Source organism: Ranitomeya variabilis, chromosome 3 (genome assembly GCF_051348905.1).
Source record: "Ranitomeya variabilis isolate aRanVar5 chromosome 3, aRanVar5.hap1, whole genome shotgun sequence".
NCBI classification, from domain to species: Eukaryota; Metazoa; Chordata; class Amphibia; order Anura; family Dendrobatidae; genus Ranitomeya; species Ranitomeya variabilis.
The window spans coordinates 104,809,933-104,828,923 of NC_135234.1; the positions used below are offsets into that span (position 1 = coordinate 104,809,933).

At 44.8% G+C, this 18,991-nt stretch overlaps 1 protein-coding gene across 3 annotated transcripts in view; it reads left to right on the top strand.

Moving 5' to 3' along the window:
- LOC143815349 (apoptosis-inducing factor 3-like) overlaps nucleotides 1–18,991 on the top strand; it is a 156,537-nt gene that overhangs the window by 57,926 nt on the left and 79,620 nt on the right. For all 3 annotated transcript variants that reach the window (XM_077294466.1, XM_077294468.1, XM_077294467.1), the window contains exons 3-11: nucleotides 1,523–1,632; nucleotides 3,026–3,135; nucleotides 4,859–4,903; nucleotides 4,988–5,069; nucleotides 7,095–7,207; nucleotides 7,886–7,972; nucleotides 11,623–11,714; nucleotides 12,462–12,592; nucleotides 17,962–18,077. In XM_077294466.1, the coding sequence (XP_077150581.1) occupies nucleotides 1,523–1,632; nucleotides 3,026–3,135; nucleotides 4,859–4,903; nucleotides 4,988–5,069; nucleotides 7,095–7,207; nucleotides 7,886–7,972; nucleotides 11,623–11,714; nucleotides 12,462–12,592; nucleotides 17,962–18,077 (886 nt within the window). The remainder of the gene's footprint in view (nucleotides 1–1,522; nucleotides 1,633–3,025; nucleotides 3,136–4,858; nucleotides 4,904–4,987; nucleotides 5,070–7,094; nucleotides 7,208–7,885; nucleotides 7,973–11,622; nucleotides 11,715–12,461; nucleotides 12,593–17,961; nucleotides 18,078–18,991) is intronic.

Below are 18,991 nucleotides of genomic sequence, written 5' to 3' on the forward strand. Positions count from 1 at the left end.
GAATTATTAAATTAGAGGCTACATACATATTTGTAACCATCCTTATTGATCAACCACATCTAACACCTAAATAATTAAAATACCTCACCTTTTCAAAGTCCAAAGAAAATTCTATGAAATTCCAAGTGTGGTGAATTTAGGAAAAACCCATAATTTTGACAATAATTGGACATAATTCTGACAACCCCCATCATTGCCTTCTCCCCCACCACTCACCATCATTGCCTTCTCCATCTCCTCCATCATTGTCTTCCTCCCCACCACCCCCATCATTGCCCTTTCCACTACCTCTTTCATTATTTTCTTCCCCCACCACCCCCATCATTGCACTTTCCACCACCTCCATCATTGCCTCCTCCCCCACCACCCTCCATCGTCCTTTCCATCACCCACTTCATTGCCATCTCCACCACCTACACACACCTCTGCACGTTCCCCTGCAGACACACACAGCACCACTCACCTCTCTGTCCATTCCCCAACCAGCATCTTCGTCGCCGGCGGCTTCCTCTCCAGCACAGCCGCGCACTGAATGATGTCATCATCCAGCCGCGCTGCTGTATCAGACAGGAAGCGCCGGACAGGGAGCAGGACTGATCCCTGCAGCTCTGCTGTCATTTTCTCCTGTAGGCAGTGGAGCTGCAGGCATCACTCCCTGCCCGCCGCACATGAAGGCAATCTGGCCAGGGGCCCCCCGGAGCCTTAGGGCCAGATAAACAGGCCAGATTGCCCTCAGTGTTAGCCACCTGCTGGGCCTTCCCTTCACCTCCGGTGCCAGCTATTACAGTGAAATGAATATTCACCCCTCTCCACGCCCATGGGGGCATGTGGAAGAGTGAATATTCATATCTCTTTAGCAGCGGGGATAGGCTTCTGTCTGCTGCACTGGGCAGGCCCCCGTGACTGACGGGCCCCATAGCAGCTGCATGGTGTGCCGCTATTAACGACACGCCACTGACTGGGGGTCCCTGGAGCAGCGGGGACCTAGGCAGCTACCCCAGCAGGTGTCAGTACCTGGGCTCACTGGAGAATTCTCCGGTGGGCCAGTCCGACCCTGGACGGACAGCTCTAATGCTGAGCGAGCTGTCAGTCATGCGGGGGGCACAGGTACAGTCAGTGCGGGGGGCACAGGTACAGCCACCCCTCTCTATATAGAGAGCAGTGACTGATCCCGCTCCGAAGCCGCCCCTGTGACTGAAACCGGAACGCTGCCGGAAGGAACAAAAGTTAATTTCCTCTCGGCAGCAGGGGTCTGAATGCTTGTGCTGGGAAGGTTGAAAACGCTATTAACCTGCAGATTAACCCCACATCTGCAGGTTAATAGTGTTTCTTCACGTGATCGGTTCCCTTTAATATCATAAATCATTGCCATCAGTCGGCCATCCAGACAACACGTTGAATGCTGTGCGGTTCCCTCGGGACATTTGTAGCTGTTAGTGCCGGAAATCTTGGCATATTGCAGTTAGCATTCCACTTTCCTTGAGCCTGATATGTCACCATTTTATGTTATGTCTTTTTCCAGGATGCGAGAGTTTCAAGTTCAAGGGCAATCGATTCTCCTAGTGAGGAATAATGGGGTATTCAGTGCTGTGGGAAACAAGTGCTCCCACTATGGTGCACCTCTGAGTAAAGGTAAGAAATGTGATGCATTCCGTATTATGTATTATTTGTATTCGTTTTTCATAGCAGCATTTTACACAAAATGTACCATATTCACCACATCAGCTGCTGCTGTAGCGCGTCTCGGGGCTCTAGTCTCCATCTACATGAAAGTGCAGATCCTGGCTGGGAGTGTGGACTTGTACCGTGAGGGCACCAGCCGTGCCGGCTGCATGTAATCCTTGGTGTGGGCTGGCCAGGACCATAGGCTCCACAGTTCAATAAAGGAGACCGTCATTTAAACAGAGAGTCTTTGCTGACCGATACGGTAACTTGGAACAGGTTATATACAAGGGATAGCGAGTACTAAGTCTTATGGACGTTTCCTCTACGGTATAAGGCATTTCTCTATCACATCGTATCCTTCCTTTGTAGTCTACTCCGGGGCTTTGCAGACACACTGTTTCGTCCTATGTCGCCACAACCCAGCCTGAACACCACAGTCCTGATCAGCAAGTCTCTCTACTCGCTCAGCGGTGCCCCTTCCTATTTCTTCCACTACTGGCACCCTGAATCTACCACTCGGGACCCCCACTAGTCCCACTAACTGTTTAGACCCATTACTTTCAGCGTTGCAAGCTCGGGGGTTCATGACTCTGCGTCCTATTCACAGACCCTTCTCCTGAATGCCACTTTAACTAGCCAGTCACTTCTTCCTTAGGATGTCGCTATCCCTGACATTAAGTCTCCTTTTCTATGGATCACCCCTTTTGGTAGCACTGCTCACTTGACACTCCTAACTCGAACGCACTAACTCTGGGAAGTAATCACTTGCCCTAACACTAGGACCCTCACATTATGGGCTACTCCCAAACATTAACTCGGTCTTACCCTAATGTCATTACTGAAACTACTGTCAACTGTCTATCCCTATCCCAATACTACCTATTCTATACACTCTATCCAACAATATACACCCTATACTGTACATTACTAACATTACTTATCTTACATTACAAAACAATTCACAGGACCTAATATATTTAAAGACGCAGGACACTATTCACATTCAGAGTGATTGACCAGTTTCCCTTAAAGACATATTTCCATCCACAGGATATGCTATAAATGTCTGGTAGGTAAGAGGTCACTCTCTGCGTCCAACTTTGGGGTCCTGGGTTCTTATCGCACCAATCTGTATTGAATGTGTTTGCTTGGTTTCCTTCAAGCACTTTTGTGTTCTCCCAGCCCCCCAAAATATAGTTCTAGGTTAATCCTCTAATATTTTCCCTAGGGCGTGAGACCGATATTACACTCCCATCAGTCCCTAATAGAGTGCACAATTACTGTACCGCTCTGTGGAATATGATGGTGCCATGTGATGATTGTAGAGAAATTGATATATAAATGGTCTGTTGAATTTCAGGGGTTCTGGTAGGGGATAGAGTCCGCTGTCCCTGGCACGGTGCCTGCTTTAATGTAAAGAACGGTGATATAGAAGAGTTTCCAGGGCTGGACAGCCTACCCTGCTTTACGGTAATTATTATAAAATAATTTACATTTTACATAGACAGAGAATGGAATTAGCTCTGCAAAGTTTGAATGATTTGGTTGCAGTACTAAACTAATAATCACATTTACAACTGATGTAATATGCTCTAATCCGAAATCCTATATCCAGTGCTGCAATACTCGCACTTACTGCTAATATATTTTCTTTTTATATATATATATATATATACTAGATGGCAGCCCGATTCTAAAGAATCGGGAGTCTAGAATCCATATATACTTTATTTATTCAAATGTAAGAATAATTTGGTGGGCGGGGACCCTTGGCCTCCGATTTGGTTGGCGGGGCCCCACAGCCTCCGATTTGGTGGGCGGGGTCCCTCTGCCTCCGCTTTGGTGGGCGGGGCCGCTCAGCCTTCGATTTGGTGGGCGGGGCTCCTCGGCCTCCGATTTGGTTGGTGGGGCCCCTTATCCTCCGATTTGGTGGGCGGGGACCCTCGGCCTCCGATTTGGTGGGCAGGGACCCTCGGCCTCCGATTTGGTGGGCGGGGCCCCTCGGCCTCCGATTTGGTTGGTGGGGCCCTTTGGCCTCCGATTTGGTGGGCGGGGACCCTCGGCCTCCGATTTGGTGGGCGGGGACCCTCGGCCTCCGATTTGGTGGGTGGGGACCCTCTGCCTCCGATTTGGTGGGCGGGGACCCTCGGCCTCCGAATTGGTAGGCGGGGCCCCTCGGCCTCCGATTTGGTGGGCGGGGACCCTCGGCCTGCGATTTGGTGGGCGGGGACCCTCGGCCTCCGATTTGGTGGGCGGGGACCCTCTGCCTCCGATTTGGTGGGCGGGGACCCTCGGCCTCCGATTTGGTGGGCGGGGACCCTCGGCCTCCGCTTTGGTGGGTGCTCTGCCTGGGGCCACTGTGCTCTGCCTGGGGCCCCATATGCTGCTTGGGGCCCCTGTGCTCTGCCTGGGGCCCCATATGCTGCCTGGGGCCCCTGTGCTCTGCCTGGGTGTAGGACACTGGTGACGTCACTTATCTCCGGACATTAGCTCCGGACATTATCTCCGGACATTAGCTCCGGACAAAGCCACGGAAGTTGGCACAAATTGCAGGAAGTAGTATTCTAGGCAATTATATATTATATATATATATATATATATATAACTATATTTTCGGCCTCATTCAGACGTTCGCGTTTCATTATAGTGTATGTCCGTGCTTCATCACGTATGAAAAGGGCCAATACAAGTCTGTGGGTCTGTGAAAGCATTACAGCTCTCGGATGGCGGCTCTGTGCCGTCTATGATTAATAATGCAAGTATAGAAGAAGCTTTGGAATTCATTTATTGATTAATTCACATGTGAAAAACAGTGATGACACACGGACCAAGCGCTGATGGTACTGGTTCCATTTTTCTGTGTACGTGAAAAACAGACATCTGAATGAGACCGTAAAGGACATTGTATTGCCACGTGAGCCAGCAGCGGCTAATGTCAGCCGAGCCCTGAGAGACCCGGCACCAAAATCGCTGGAACGGTGCCAGTATGGAAGATGGCAGCACAGCCCCTTTAATACAACTCCGTACATACAAGTCTGTTATGGTGGGCGCAATGGAAACCATACTGCATGTTGGTTCCATTTTGTGTCCCACTAGAGACTGCTGATTAGGGCAAAACATGCACTGTATATACTGGGAGTATTTCATTCCTAGTTTTATAATTTTTTTTTTTTTTTTTTGTTCTCATCCAAAGGTCAAAGTGGAGAATGGCAGCGTGTGTATTGTCACCAGTAAAATGGTAAAAAAACCAAATGCCTTCATATATTGTCTGCATTCACCACTCATATGTGAATTAGGCCGCTGATAACGTGCTTAATTTCAGGAATTAGAGAGCAGTAAACGAGTAAAATCCATGAGCAGCCGCTCTGCTGGTGACCGAAGCACTGTGGTGATGGTTGGAGCAGGTAAATACAGTGTGCGCCAGTGTCGGGGGGGGGGGGACGGTATTGGATTTAACACTTTTATGACAAAGTCTCCATTAATCTTTCTCTCGCTTTCTCTATTTCTCTCTTTCTCCTTCTCTAGTTCTCTCTCCTTCTCTATTTCCAAAATTCTCTCTTTCTTTCTTTCTTTCTTTCTTTCTTTCTTTCTTTCTTTCTTTCTTTCTTTCTTTCTTTCTTTCTTTCTTTCTTTCTTTCTTTCTTTCTTTCTTTCTTTCTTTCTTTCTTTCTTTCTCCCTTTCTTTTTCTCTCCCTCTTCCCTCTTCCCTCTTCCCTCTTCCCTCTTCCCTCTTCCCTCTTCCCTCTTCCCTCTTCCCTCTTCCCTCTTCCCTCTTCCCTCTTCCCTCTTCCCTCTTCCCTCTTCCCTCTTCCCTCTTCCCTCTTCCCTCTTCCCTCTTCCCTCTTCCCTCTTCCCTCTTCCCTCTTCCCTCTTCCCTCTCTATAAATAATATACACACACGATAAAGGCAGACAATGAAGAATACACATAAGTGACAAACCTCTGATGTCTTTCACTCTTTGAACAGGTTATTTTGAAAAGGAATGACCCCAATTCCAGCACTGGGTCACTTACTGTTCTGCTTTCTGTAGCGTTTAAAAATTCTGCTTTCCATGCTGCTGCTCTTTTAGTTCCTCACTGATGATGCCCTGCTATGAAGTATGAAGTCCCTGATAACCCTGCCACTGATAATGTAGACAGAAGGAAGGTTATACAAAGCTCATTGAGAAGACTAGCAGAGGTGCAGCAGCAAATAGCTCAGTAATGACCCAGTGTCCTAAGATTGGTAAACACATTTGGTGGTAGGTTCCTTTTTAAATCTTTTTTTTTTTTTTCAATTTACCACAATATTATCTTTATAAAAGACAAACAAACAAACCGGAAATCTTGCAATTTTCACACTGGCCACTAAGCCTAATCCTAGACTCATAATTTCTATTCTGTACCAATGACTTTCACCATTCATTATCATTGCAGGCAGGACTACAATATAAATTAACATCTCTATATACAGGAGATTACACAGGATATACTGTTTACAATAAGTAATGGTCACAGCTCACCTCCGCCTCCTCTATATAAAAAAAAAATAAGAAATACATATTTTATATAGTCACAATGGTTAAAAGTTCGATCTATTATGATATAAAATTAAATGGACTAATCCAGTAAACTGTGTAAAGAAAAACTGGAAATACTAAAATTACCATTTTTTGATCAACACACTTTAACCAAAGAATGTAATAAAGATCTATCTAAACGTCCTTTGTTCCCAAAAATGATCATTTGATTAGCCGATATGGTGCGATGTCATATGTACGTCACACCGCAATAATGGTGACACATCAGGCCGTCAAATCCAAGTAAGAGCTGGGGATCCCATCAGGTAGGAGGCGGTTCTCAGGGCTGCCATCCTAGGGCCATAGTTTACTGACCTGGCCAATTCTCACCAATTCGATTACTGACCTGAATGATCTTGTTGTCCGGTCATTTTCTATTGCCGTGAAAATAAAACATGAATATTGTTTTCTTCTTTTCACCACTTCTCTGCTAAAACTTTTTCCCCATTTTTCAGAATATTACAGTATATTTTAAAGAACTCATCTCTCCAAAGAAACAAGCACTCGTACAAAGTAAAAAAAAAAAAAGAAGCTATAGCTCTTGACAGAATAGGAGGAAAAAAAGAACAAAAATGAAATATCAAAAACGTGGCCTGCTCTAGCAGGGGTTAAAGTGAATGAGTGCATTATTAATGTATATGCACCATGCTCCCCCTAGTGGTGACTGTTATAAGTTTTTGTTGGAGACATTCTTGCTCTCTCTACTAGTAGTCTACAAGATAGAACTTATTTTTAAGAGACTTCTCGACAATATGGAGAGTAGAGGAGTACTAAATACTACTCATGTCTACTAATGTTGGTGCTATTGTTAAATTACTTTTCTGCTTCCTAAAGTATTTTCTGATTTTTCCGCCATTCATATTTCCGTAGGCCCTGCTGCCTTGGTGTGTGCTGAGACTCTTCGCCAGGAAGGTTATATGGGAAGGATTGTCCTGGTGACACGAGAAAGGCACATCCCATATGACCGGACCAAACTCAGTAAGGTCTGTAGTATGAGATTACCCTGCAATGTTCTGTGAACAGTTATGGCGGTGGTGGGGGGTGCACTTTCCCCTTAACATTTGCCATGACCTTATGATCTCAGAGGTCAGCCCCATGAATCCTGAGAATGAAGCAGCGGCAGCACTGAATTAGTAGTGCAGCCCATTTATTATTTTCTTTATATGGGGGCATTTGCTGCACTGGGAGCCGCAGCGCAGCCCATTCAGTTGACTTTAATGGAAGCAGCTCCCTGCACATCTGGGTGTCCGGGAGTGCAGCTATGCAGGGGAAGCATAGAAGGGAATCCATTTGTAAAGCTGTGCTGTGACCCCTCAGTTTTTAGGATTGGTCGGACGTTCACCGATCATAAAGGGATGGCATATCTCAGCAATATACCGTCCCTTTACAGCAGGAGCAGACACACACAGAAGAGGGCTCCTGTGCAGGAACAATATATGGGCCCTTTCCAGTCAAATAGATCATAATAATGCACAATTTCACCTGCTTTGGAGGTAGAAGTGGCCCCTCACGATCGGGCCCCTGTGCAGCTGCACAGATTGCACCAATGGTTTGTCCGCCTCTGCTTTACAGGATCGGAAGACCCCTTAAACCTTCCTACACATTTATCCATATCCACTTGAATATCTGCTTCTTTGTTAAAATTTCCTTTATTTCTACAGGCAATGAATGCAAAGGCTGTCGAGATCTACCTGCGTCCTATAGAATTTTACAAAGAGCATGATCTTGAAGTATGGATGGAAAAACAGGTAATTGTTTTTGCATAATACCATAGATCATACCGCAGGGTCTGCTCAGGAGACTGCCACTCTCAACTGTATTGGCATCCACAAGGGGCATTATTTTATAAGGGGGCACTGAGGGGTTATTACTTTATAAAGGGGCACTTGTGGCATTAATACTTTATAAGAGGGCACTCAGGTCATTATTTCTTTACATGTGGATGAGGACTGGTTTGACACATGGAGAGGTAGGACATTAGTGATAGAGACCGTCCATATTAAAGGTACACCATGACGTGGTTGGATGGCTTTTGCGCTCTTTGATCATAAAACGAAAACAAAGCTTCTTACAACTTTTAACATTTACAGCAGTATTGGAGTTCATGTATTCTTTAATCGCAGCCTGCTGACGCATCGTGAATATATATATTTATACAGTACAGACCAAAAGTTTGGACACACCTTCTCATTTAAAGCTTTTTCTGTATTTTCATGACTATGAAAATTGTACATTCACACTGAAGGCATCAAAACTATGAATTAACACATGTGGAATTATATACTTAACAAAAAAGTGTGAAACAACTGATATTATGTCTTATATTCTCGTTTCTTCAAAGTGGCCACCTTTTGCTTTGATGACTGCTTTGCACACTCTTGGCATTCTCTTGATGAGCTTCAAGAGGTAGTCACCAGGAATGGTCTTCCAACAATCTTGAAGGAGTTCCCAGAGATGCTTAGCACTTGTTGGCCCTTTTGTCTTCACTCTGCGGTCCAGCTCACCCAAACCATCTCGATTGGGTTCAGGTCTGGTGACTGTGGAGGCCAGGTCATCTGGCGTAGCACCCCATCACTCTCCTTCTTGGTCAGATAGCCCTTACACAGCCTGGAGGTGTGTTTGGGGTCATTGTCCTGTTGAAAAATAAATGATGGTCCAACTAAACGCAAACCGGATGGAATAGCATGCCGCTGCAAGATGCTGTGGTAGCCATGCTGGTTCAGTATGCCTTCAATTTTGAATAAATCCCCAACAGTGTCACCAGCAAAGCACCCCCACACCATCACACCTCCTCCTCCATGCTTCATGGTGGGAACCAGGCATTTGTGGAGTCCATCCGTTCACCTTTTCCACGTTGCACAAAGACACGGTAGTTGGAACCAAAGATCTCAAATTTGCACTCATCAGACCAAAGCACAGATTTCCACTGGTCTAATGTCCATTCCTTGTGTTCTTTAGCCCAAACAAGTCTCTTCTGCTTGTTGCCTGTCCTTAGCAGTGGTTTCCTAGCAGCTATTTTACCATGAAGGCCTGCTGCACAAAGCCTCCTCTTAACAGTTGTTGTAGAGATGTGTCTGCTGCTAGAACTCTGTGTGGCATTGACCTGGTCTCTAATCTGAGCTGCTGTTAACCTGCGATTTCTGAGGCTGGTGATTCGGATAAACTTATCCTCAGAAGCAGAGGTGACTCTTGGTCTTCCTTTCCTGGGGCGGTCCTCATGTGAGCCAGTTTCTTTGTAGCGCTTGATGGTTTTTGCCACTGCACATGGAGACACTTTCAAAGTTTGCCCAATTTTTGGAACTGACCTTCATTTCTTAAAGTAATGATGGCCACTCCTTTTTCTTTACTTAGCTGCTTTTTTTTCTTGCCATAATACAAATTCTAACAGTCCTACTGAATAGACGATCAGCTGTGTATCCACCAGACTTCTGTACAACACAACTGATGGTCCCAACACTATTTATAAGGCAAGAAATCCCACTTATTAAACCTGACAGGACACACCTGTGAAGTGAAAACCATTCCCGGTGACTACCTCTGGAAGCTCATCAAGAGAATGCCAAGAGTGTGCAAAGCAGTCATCAAAGCAAAAGGTGGCTACTTTGAAGAACCTAGAATATAAGACATAATTTCAGTTGTTTCACACTTTTTTGTTAAATATATAATTCCACATGTATTAATTCATAGCTTTGATGCCTTCAGTGTGAATGTACAATTTTCATAGTCATGAAAATACAGAAAAATCATTAAATGGGATGTGTCCAAACTTTTGGTCTGTACTGCATAAAATATATATATGTGTGTGTGTGTGTGTGTGTGTGTGTGTGTGTGTGTGTATACACACACACACACACACACACACACACACACACACACACACACACACACACACACACACACACACACACACACACACACACACACATATATATATACATACTAGATGGTGGCCCGATTCTAACGTATCGGGTATTCTAGACTATGTATGTCCACGTAGTACATTGCACAGCCACGTAGTATTTTGTCCAGCCACGAAGTATATTGTCCAGGCACGTAGTATATTGCCTAGCGACGTAGTATATTGCCCAGTTACGTAGTATATTGCCCAGCGACTTAGTATACAGCACAGAGCCACGTAGTATATTGCACAGCGAAGTAGTATATTGCCCAGCCACGTTTGTCACAGGTTAAAAAATAAAAAAATAAACATATACTCACCTTTCCGAGGGCCCCTTGTAGTCCACGGCAGCTTCCGGTCCCAGGGTTGGTCTGAGCGCAGGACCTGTGATGACGTCGCGGTCACATGACCGTGATGTCATGGCAGGTCCTTCCATACCATCTTTGCCACCGCAACCTGCAACGGAAGATGGCGGGCGGCGCGAGCGGCTCAGCGGACTACAGAGGGTGAGTATAGCAGGTTTTTTGGTTTTTTTATTTATTATTTTTAACATTACATTTTGTACTATTGATGCCGCATAGGCAGCGTCAATAGTACAAAGTTGGGGACATGCAGGGTTAATAGCGGCGGTAACGGAGTGCGTTACCCGAGGCATAACGCGGTCCGTTACCGCCGGCATTAACCCTGTGTGAGCGGTGACCGGAGGGGTGTATGCGGGCGCCGGGCAGTGAGTGCGGGGAGTAAGGAGCGGCCATTTTTTTCCGGACTGTGCGTGTCGCTGATTGGTCGCGGCAGCCATGACTGATCTTGCCAGCTGCCTATCAGCGAACGAATAACTGCGACAGACAGAAGGACAGACAGACAGACGGAAGTACCCTTAGACAATTATATAGTAGATACATACATACATACATACATACATACATACATACATACATACATACATACATACATACAATGTATAAGGATTTAGCAATGCGTTGAAAATTTTCTCCACCCTGTCGCCGCCATTTATTGTATACGGTCACTATATTATTACACGGATCACATTTATAATGGATGTGACTTTACTGCCACCTACTGGACATGATTAGTTTATTCACTGGAAATTCCAATATTGCAAGGCTCTTTTAAAAGTACATTTTTGCCACGAGGCCAGCCCACACAACTGGCCGGGATACACTATGTAGACATGCAAAGGGAAAATGATTGCACTGATGCCATAAATGAATGTTGTCCTTTCCAAGATGAAACCTAGATGCTATAGCACTGAATGTTATGACAGATGCTATGATTGGGAGGAATACATGTTGACTCCAGATCTTCCCAATATCAGCAATGTATTCATAATAAACAGGCACTGCTATACGGGATCACTGCACTGTCAGGCAGGTGGCTTCTATTAAATGTACTAGTGCAGACGGGATATTTGCCAATACTATATGACATCTGCTCTGCACACTGTTCTTCAGTTCATACATTTCTTGCTATATGTCGTAGGCTGTTTCTATTAACACAGATGAAGCCAAGGTCAAATTTAAGGATGGATCATTTCTTCAATACAGCCAACTTCTAATCGCAACTGGCAGCAGGTAACTATGTGATGCCCACCTTAAGATGCCACGTATGTAAGTTAGATGTCAGATTCCGCTGATTATAGGGGTTTAGAGTAGAGACCACCTAATGAAAAGTGTAGTCGCCACTATTTGTGCTAATGTGCTGAGAAATCTTTATATTTGGAGGCCATCCCAAGATAAATACTGTAAGCACAATGGTGTTACACATCATGTACTGATCTTGGGTTATAGTATTATAGTTTTCCCTCTTGATATTGAAATTAGTATTCTCTGAATGTTCATTTTAATAACATTTTATTATCAAGCAAGAAAACCACATCATGTAAGTAAGCAGGCTCATCAGGTCTACAGGGAGGACTGTAAATATATAGTGGGTGCAGGGTTTGCAGTAGTACAAGGGTCCTGGTGTTTAAGGGGCCCAAAAGATCCATTTGTCCCATATGAATAGAAAGTTACTATCAAAGACCCAAAATAGCTGGGGGCCCTGCTGGACATTTTGCAATGGAGCCCCTCAAGCTTTGAGTTACGCCACTGTCTAAGAGATCTATTTAATAATGTATTCTAAAGTCTGATGGGAACAGAGGTCGCACGCCCAAAAGCCACGTAAGTCTCCAGTATCATAGGCAGGACGTGGTCAGTTGGGGGCCCGAGTACATATTGCTGATTGGAGCTTTATTCAACTATTAAGTTTTTCTCGACTGAACACAAAGCTCCGACTATGGATAAGTGAGATCGTAATTACTTTATATGTGCATTTCTTAGACCTAGGGAGCTTACCTGTCCGGGCGCCACATTGCAGAACGTCTTCTATTTGCGCTCTCCAGAGGATGCCAATGCAATATCTGAAGCGGCTACTGGCAAGAACGTGGTGATCATGGGCAGTTCGTTCATAGGTAGGTGCAGCTACACAACGCATTCGGGCCTTTTGCAGTACAAGACTTTTGGCTTTCAAAGACAAAGGAGATCTTTAGGCAAATACTATGGTAGATTTCTTTTACACAATAATAGTATACTGTAATTATAATTTTAGTGTGCGTACAGTTTTTTGTTTTTATGGACCTTGTATTAGGGCTGTGGAGCCATAGTCGGAGCAAGTTCATAAATGTATGAATTTCAGGTTTAAAAAAAAAAAAAAAGAAGTGATAATAATATATATTAGGGGTGGTACAAAACTAATACAGGGTGGTCCAAAAGTAGGTGGACAGAAAATATTTATTTTGATTTATTATTATTATTATTATTATTATTATTATTATTATTATTATTATATATTTTGAATTTTTATTCTGTTAAACCAGAGAGTTATGTGACACAAAATAGTTAATACATTCCCACATATCTACTTTACATCAGCACAATTTTGGAAACAATTTTTTTTTTGTTAGGAAGTTATAAGGGTTAAAAGTTGACCAGCAATTTCTCATTTTTACAACATTTACAAAACCATTTTTTTTAGTGACAACCTCACATTTGAAGTCAATTTGAGGGTTCTATATGGTTGAAAATACCCAAAAGTGACACCATTCTAAAAACTGCACCCCTTTGGCTACTTTCACACTAGTCCGTCAGTACGGGCCGTCTCAAACCGTCGGCCCGACGTACCGACGGACAGTGTGTTAATGTAGCACAATGTGGGCAGCGGATGCAGTTTTACAACGCATCCGCTGCCCCATTGTGAGTTCCGGGGTGGAGTTTGGCAGACGATGGCGGACACGACACACAAAAAAACCCATTTTTTTGTGCCGACGGTTCGCCAAAACACGACACATCCGTCGCATGACGGATGCGACGTGTGGCAATCCGTCGCAATGCGTCGCTAATGAAAGTCTATGGAGAAAAAACGCATCCTGCAGGCAACTTTGCAGGATGCGTTTTTTCTCCAAAGCTACGCATTGCGACGTGCGTCGAACGACGCTAGTGTGAAAGTAGCCTTAAGGTGCTCAAAACCACGTTCAAGAAGTTTTATTAACTCTTCAGGTGTTTCACAGCAGCAGAAGCAACATGGAAGAAAAAAATGAACATTTAACTTTTTAGTCACAAAAATGATCTTTTAGCAACAATTTTTTTAGTTTCCCAAGGGTAAAAGGAGAAAGAGGTCTGCAAAAGTTGTTGTCCAGTTTGTCCTGAGTACGCCGATACCCCATATGTGGGGGGAACCACTGTTTGGGTGCACGTCAGAGCTCGGAAGAGAAGTAGTGACGTTTTGGAATGCAGACTTTGATGGAATGGTCTGCGGGCATCACGTTGCCTTTGCAGAGCCCCTGATGTGCCTAAACAGTAGAAACCCCCCACAAGTGACCCCATTTTGGAAACTAGACCCCCCAAGAAACTTATATATATGTGTGGTGAGAACTTTGAATGCCAAAAAACATGTTTTCACATGCTGTCCACCTACTTTTGGACCACCCTGTATTTATTTTAATACTAAATGTATGTACATTAATTACCGTATATACTCGAGTATAAGCCGAGATTTTCAGCCCAAATTTTTGGGCTGAAAGTGCCCCCTCGGCTTATACTCGAGTCACGGTCTGTGGCAGGGTCGGCGGGTGAGGGGGAGAGGGCGCTGAGGCATACTTACCTAGTCCCGGCGATCCTGTCACTCCCCCTGCCCGTCCCACGGTCTCCGGGTGCAGCAGCCTCTTCCCCTGAGCGGTCACGTGGGACCGCTCATTAGAGAAATGAATAGGCTGCTCCACCTCCCATAGGGGCGGAGCCGCCTATTCATTTCTCTAATGAAGCGGTGCCGGTGACCGCTGACAGAGGAAGAGGCTGCGGCACCGAACACAGGCAGGGGGAAGGAGCGGGACGCCGGGAGCAGGTAAGTATGTCATATTCACCTGTCCGCGTTCCACACGCCGGGCGCTGTCTCCATCTTCCCGGCGTCTCTCTCTCCTCACTGACTGCAGGCAGAGGGCGCGATGACGCATATAGTGTGCGCGCCGCCCTCTGCCTGATCAGTCAGTGCAGGGAGACGCCGGGAAGATGGCGCCGAGAAGCTGCAAGCAAGACAGGTGAGTATGTGTTTTATTATTTTTATTGCAGCAGCAGCAGCAGCACAGCTATGGGGCAATAATGGACGGTGCAGAGCACTATATGGCAGAGCTATGGGGCAATGGTGCAGAGCACTATATGGCACAGCTATGGGGCAATAATGGACGGTGCAGAGCACTATATGGCAGAGCTATGGGGCAATGGTGCAGAGCACTATATGGCACAGCTATGGGGCAATAATGGACGGTGCAGAGCACTATATGGCAGAGCTATGGGGCAATGGTGCAGAGCACTGTATGGCACAGCTATGGGGCAGTAATGGTGCAGAGCACTATATGGCACAGCTATGGGGCAGTAATGGTGCAGAGCACTATATGGCACAGCTATGGGGCAGTAATGGTGCAGAGCACTATATGGCAGAGCTATGGGGCAATGGTGCAGAGCACTGTATGGCACAGCTATGGGGCAGTAATGGTGCAGAGCACTATATGGCAGAGCTATGGGGCAGTAATGGTGCAGAGCACTGTATGGCACAGCTATGGGGCAATAATGGACGGTGCAGAGCACTATATGGCACAGCTATGGGGCAGTAATGGTGCAGAGCACTGTATGGCACAGCTATGGGGCAGTAATGGTGCAGAGCACTATATGGCACAGCTATGGGGCAGTAATGGTGCAGAGCACTATATGGCACAGCTATGGGGCAGTAATGGTGCAGAGCACTGTATGGCACAGCTATGGGGCAGTAATGGTGCAGAGCACTATATGGCACAGCTATGGGGCAGTAATGGTGCAGAGCACTATATGGCACAGCTATGGGGCAGTAATGGTGCAGAGCACTGTATGGCACAGCTATGGGGCAATAATGGTGCAGAGCACTATATGGCACAGCTATGGGGCAGTAATGGTGCAGAGCACTATATGGCACAGCTATGGGGCAGTAATGGTGCAGAGCACTGTATGGCACAGCTATGGGGCAATAATGGTGCAGAGCACTATATGGCACAGCTATGGGGCAGTAATGGTGCAGAGCACTGTATGGCACAGCTATGGGGCAATAATGGTGCAGAGCACTATATGGCACAGCTATGGGGCAATAATGGTGCAGAGCACTATATGGCACAGCTATGGGGCCATAATGAACAGTATGGAGCATCTATTTTTATTTTTGAAATTCACCGGTAGTTGTTGCATTTTCCACCCTAGGCTTATACTCGAGTCAATAAGTTTTCCCAGTTTTTTGTGGCAAAATTAGGGGGGTCGGCTTATACTCGGGTCGGCTTATACTCGAGTATATACGGTAAAAAGTCCCTATTATTCCCTCACTACTCTAACTTTTTTTTTCTTTCCCTACTTCCTGTTTGATCACAATTTGAGAATCCCAGTGCATGCTTGCGCATTGTAAGAGGAGAAAGAGCGAGCAGAGACCAGTCCTGCCGTTGCAAGTAATGTGACTGGTCTCTGTTTTTCCTACATGTCAGGTATTCTTTTTGCAATTCCCACTGAGTGCACTGTCGTCGGCCCATCACTTCTAATCAGAGCCCATGAGAGAGCGCACTGAGAGACCGTGAGAGAGCGCACTGTCACTGTGCAATATGCACAGTGACAAGATGCTACTGGGCAAAAGTTAGAATTGACAACCGACGCATGCTCTGTAGAGCAGAGACTAGCTCAAACACTGGAATGGACGTCACTGATGATGCTACCGCCTCACCAATGCCGGAGCTGCAGCAACCCTCAACCTATTGTCTCCTTCCCCATAATCCTGCAGAATGTAAGCCCGCAAGGGCAGGGTCCTCGCCCCTCTGTATCAGTCTGTCATTGTTAGTTTGTTTACTGTAAGTGAGACCTGTAACTTGTATATAACCCCTTCTCATGTACAGCACCATGGAATCAATGGTGCTATATAAATAAATAAAAAATAATAATAATAATAATGCTTTGTTCTAGTGTGGAGGCAAAAGTTCTGGCAGTGACCGCAGCTACTGCCCCTGAAGGCGATTTCTTTTTTTTCTTTTTTTTTTTTTCTTTTCTAGTATCCCGGCATGCTTTGAGATTCTCAAACGAAGCGTCATCAAAGAGGGAGAAGTAAAAAAAATAAAAATAAAGCAGTTAGATAGCATAGTGAGGGAACGATAAGTACTTTTTTATAGACAGACCTTTAAAATTAAAATAAACGTTTAGTCTCGGACCACACCTTTAATATTGTAATAATTCTCATAGCAATTTAGCCTCATTATTACATTGATGGTGAGTAACAGCCTGATGTTATTTTAATGGCAATAAATTTGTCACTACTAATTAACAATGGCGGAATATTTTTTTTTTTTTTCACCATTTCACCGCAGTTGCAATTTTTATTTGGTTTTTCAGTACTTTTTATGGTAAAATGAATGGTGACATTCAAAAGTACACTTCATCACACAACAAAAAAACTAGCTCTCATGTGAATTTGTGGAAGGAAAAAATATAAAAGCTGTGGCTACTGCTAAAAGAGGAGGGAGAAAAACAAAACTGCAAAAAGAAAAATTAGAAATGTGTTAATGATTCAAAGTCTGTGTAAAGTTATAAAAAACCCAGTTATAATGGCTACTTAGCCCAGACGTATGACTAGGTAGTGCTGACATGTGGACTACAAATCTGATTTATGCATGTGTACACCCTGTGTAGCTTTGTTTTTCCTGTAGTAATCACATAATGTACTTATGACAAATGTTCAACCGATTTATGTCTGGATTTTTTTTGCCATTGAATAGCTCAGCCTGTTATATATGTGACAACGCAGACAAGAAAACAACAAAACAATAACCATAGCTTATTAAAAGAAATCTGTCAATAGGTTTTTGCTAAGTAATCTGAGGGCAGCATGACGTAGGGGCTGAGACCCTGATTCCAGCGATGTCTCACCTGTTAGTTTGCATACTGTCGCGTTAATACAATCACTATTTTCTGTGCTGCAAATGCAGCAGTGCTCAGAATGCTGAGCCCTGTATTATCCCACTCACTCCCCTGATTCACAACTTTCTATTTATAATCAGTGGTGGAGGCAGTGTGGCACAGAGCAGGAGGACTAGGAGGCACGAGTCTCCTAGTCCTGTAGTGATAATCTCCTGCTGATAAAACACTGATTTCTTTGAAACTGTAACACCCAACCCTGTAAGTGACATCACTAGAATCAGGGTCTCAGTCCCTACATAATGTTGCTCTCAGATTACATGGCAATCCTGCTGACAGATTCCCTTAAACCTTTTCTTGCCTATCTATCTAGGTATGGAGGTGGCAGCCTTCCTGGCAGATAAAGCAAGTTCTGTGTCCGTAATAGGAAAATCTGATGTCCCATTTAGGCCTGTGTTGGGAACACAGATTGGAGAAGTTGCTATGAAGGTAAATATATAAATGTAAAGATAATATATTTTCATAAATTATGGACAGTACAGCCATCATACCGTATATGACATATGTGTATGTATTACATACATGTTACCCTCACTCACTTGCTATAGAGGATCACTCGGCTCTCCTGCCATGGCTGTATTAGGCTACTTTCACACCTCCGTCTTTAGGGATATGTTGCAATGCGTCGTTTTGGAGAAAAAACGCATCCTGCAAAGTTGCCTGCAGGATGCGTTTTTACTCCATAGACTTGCATTAGCGACTCATTGCGACGTATGGCCAAACGTCGCATCCGTCATGCAACGGATGCGTCGTGTTTTGGCGGCCGCGACGCACAAAAAAAGTTCAATGTAACGTTTTTTTGTGCGTTGGGTCCACCCCCTCCTCCCCGGACATTACAATGGGGCAGCGGATGCGTTGTAAAACTGCATCCGCTGCCCACGTTGTGCTACATTTAGCACAACGTCCGCCGACGGTTTGCGACGGCCCCGTACCGACGGATGTGTGAAAGTAGCCTTAGGAAGAACGTCTGTGCCACATGTGATCATTGTGGAGAACGCCATTCCTCTGTTATTCTTACTGTAAATCTGTGTATTAATCAGGAAGACACATACGAGGAATCATAATTCCCAAAGGAAAAGCACGAAGCAGATGCTCCAGAATTGTAATTTTGATACAAGTATTTACTAAAACAGACGGTAAGGAACAAAAGCCGTATCCAGAGGATCAGGCCGCCATGCTCAGGGCACTGCCATAATAAACCTGTGTACATTGTAATAAGTATCACTTACGTATTCCACTTCTCACCGTGACTTGTCTTCCCTTTAGGGCTAATTCACACATCAGTGATATTTCTCATGCACAAAAAACACATTTCATCAGTGGTTTTTTCATTAGCAGAGTTT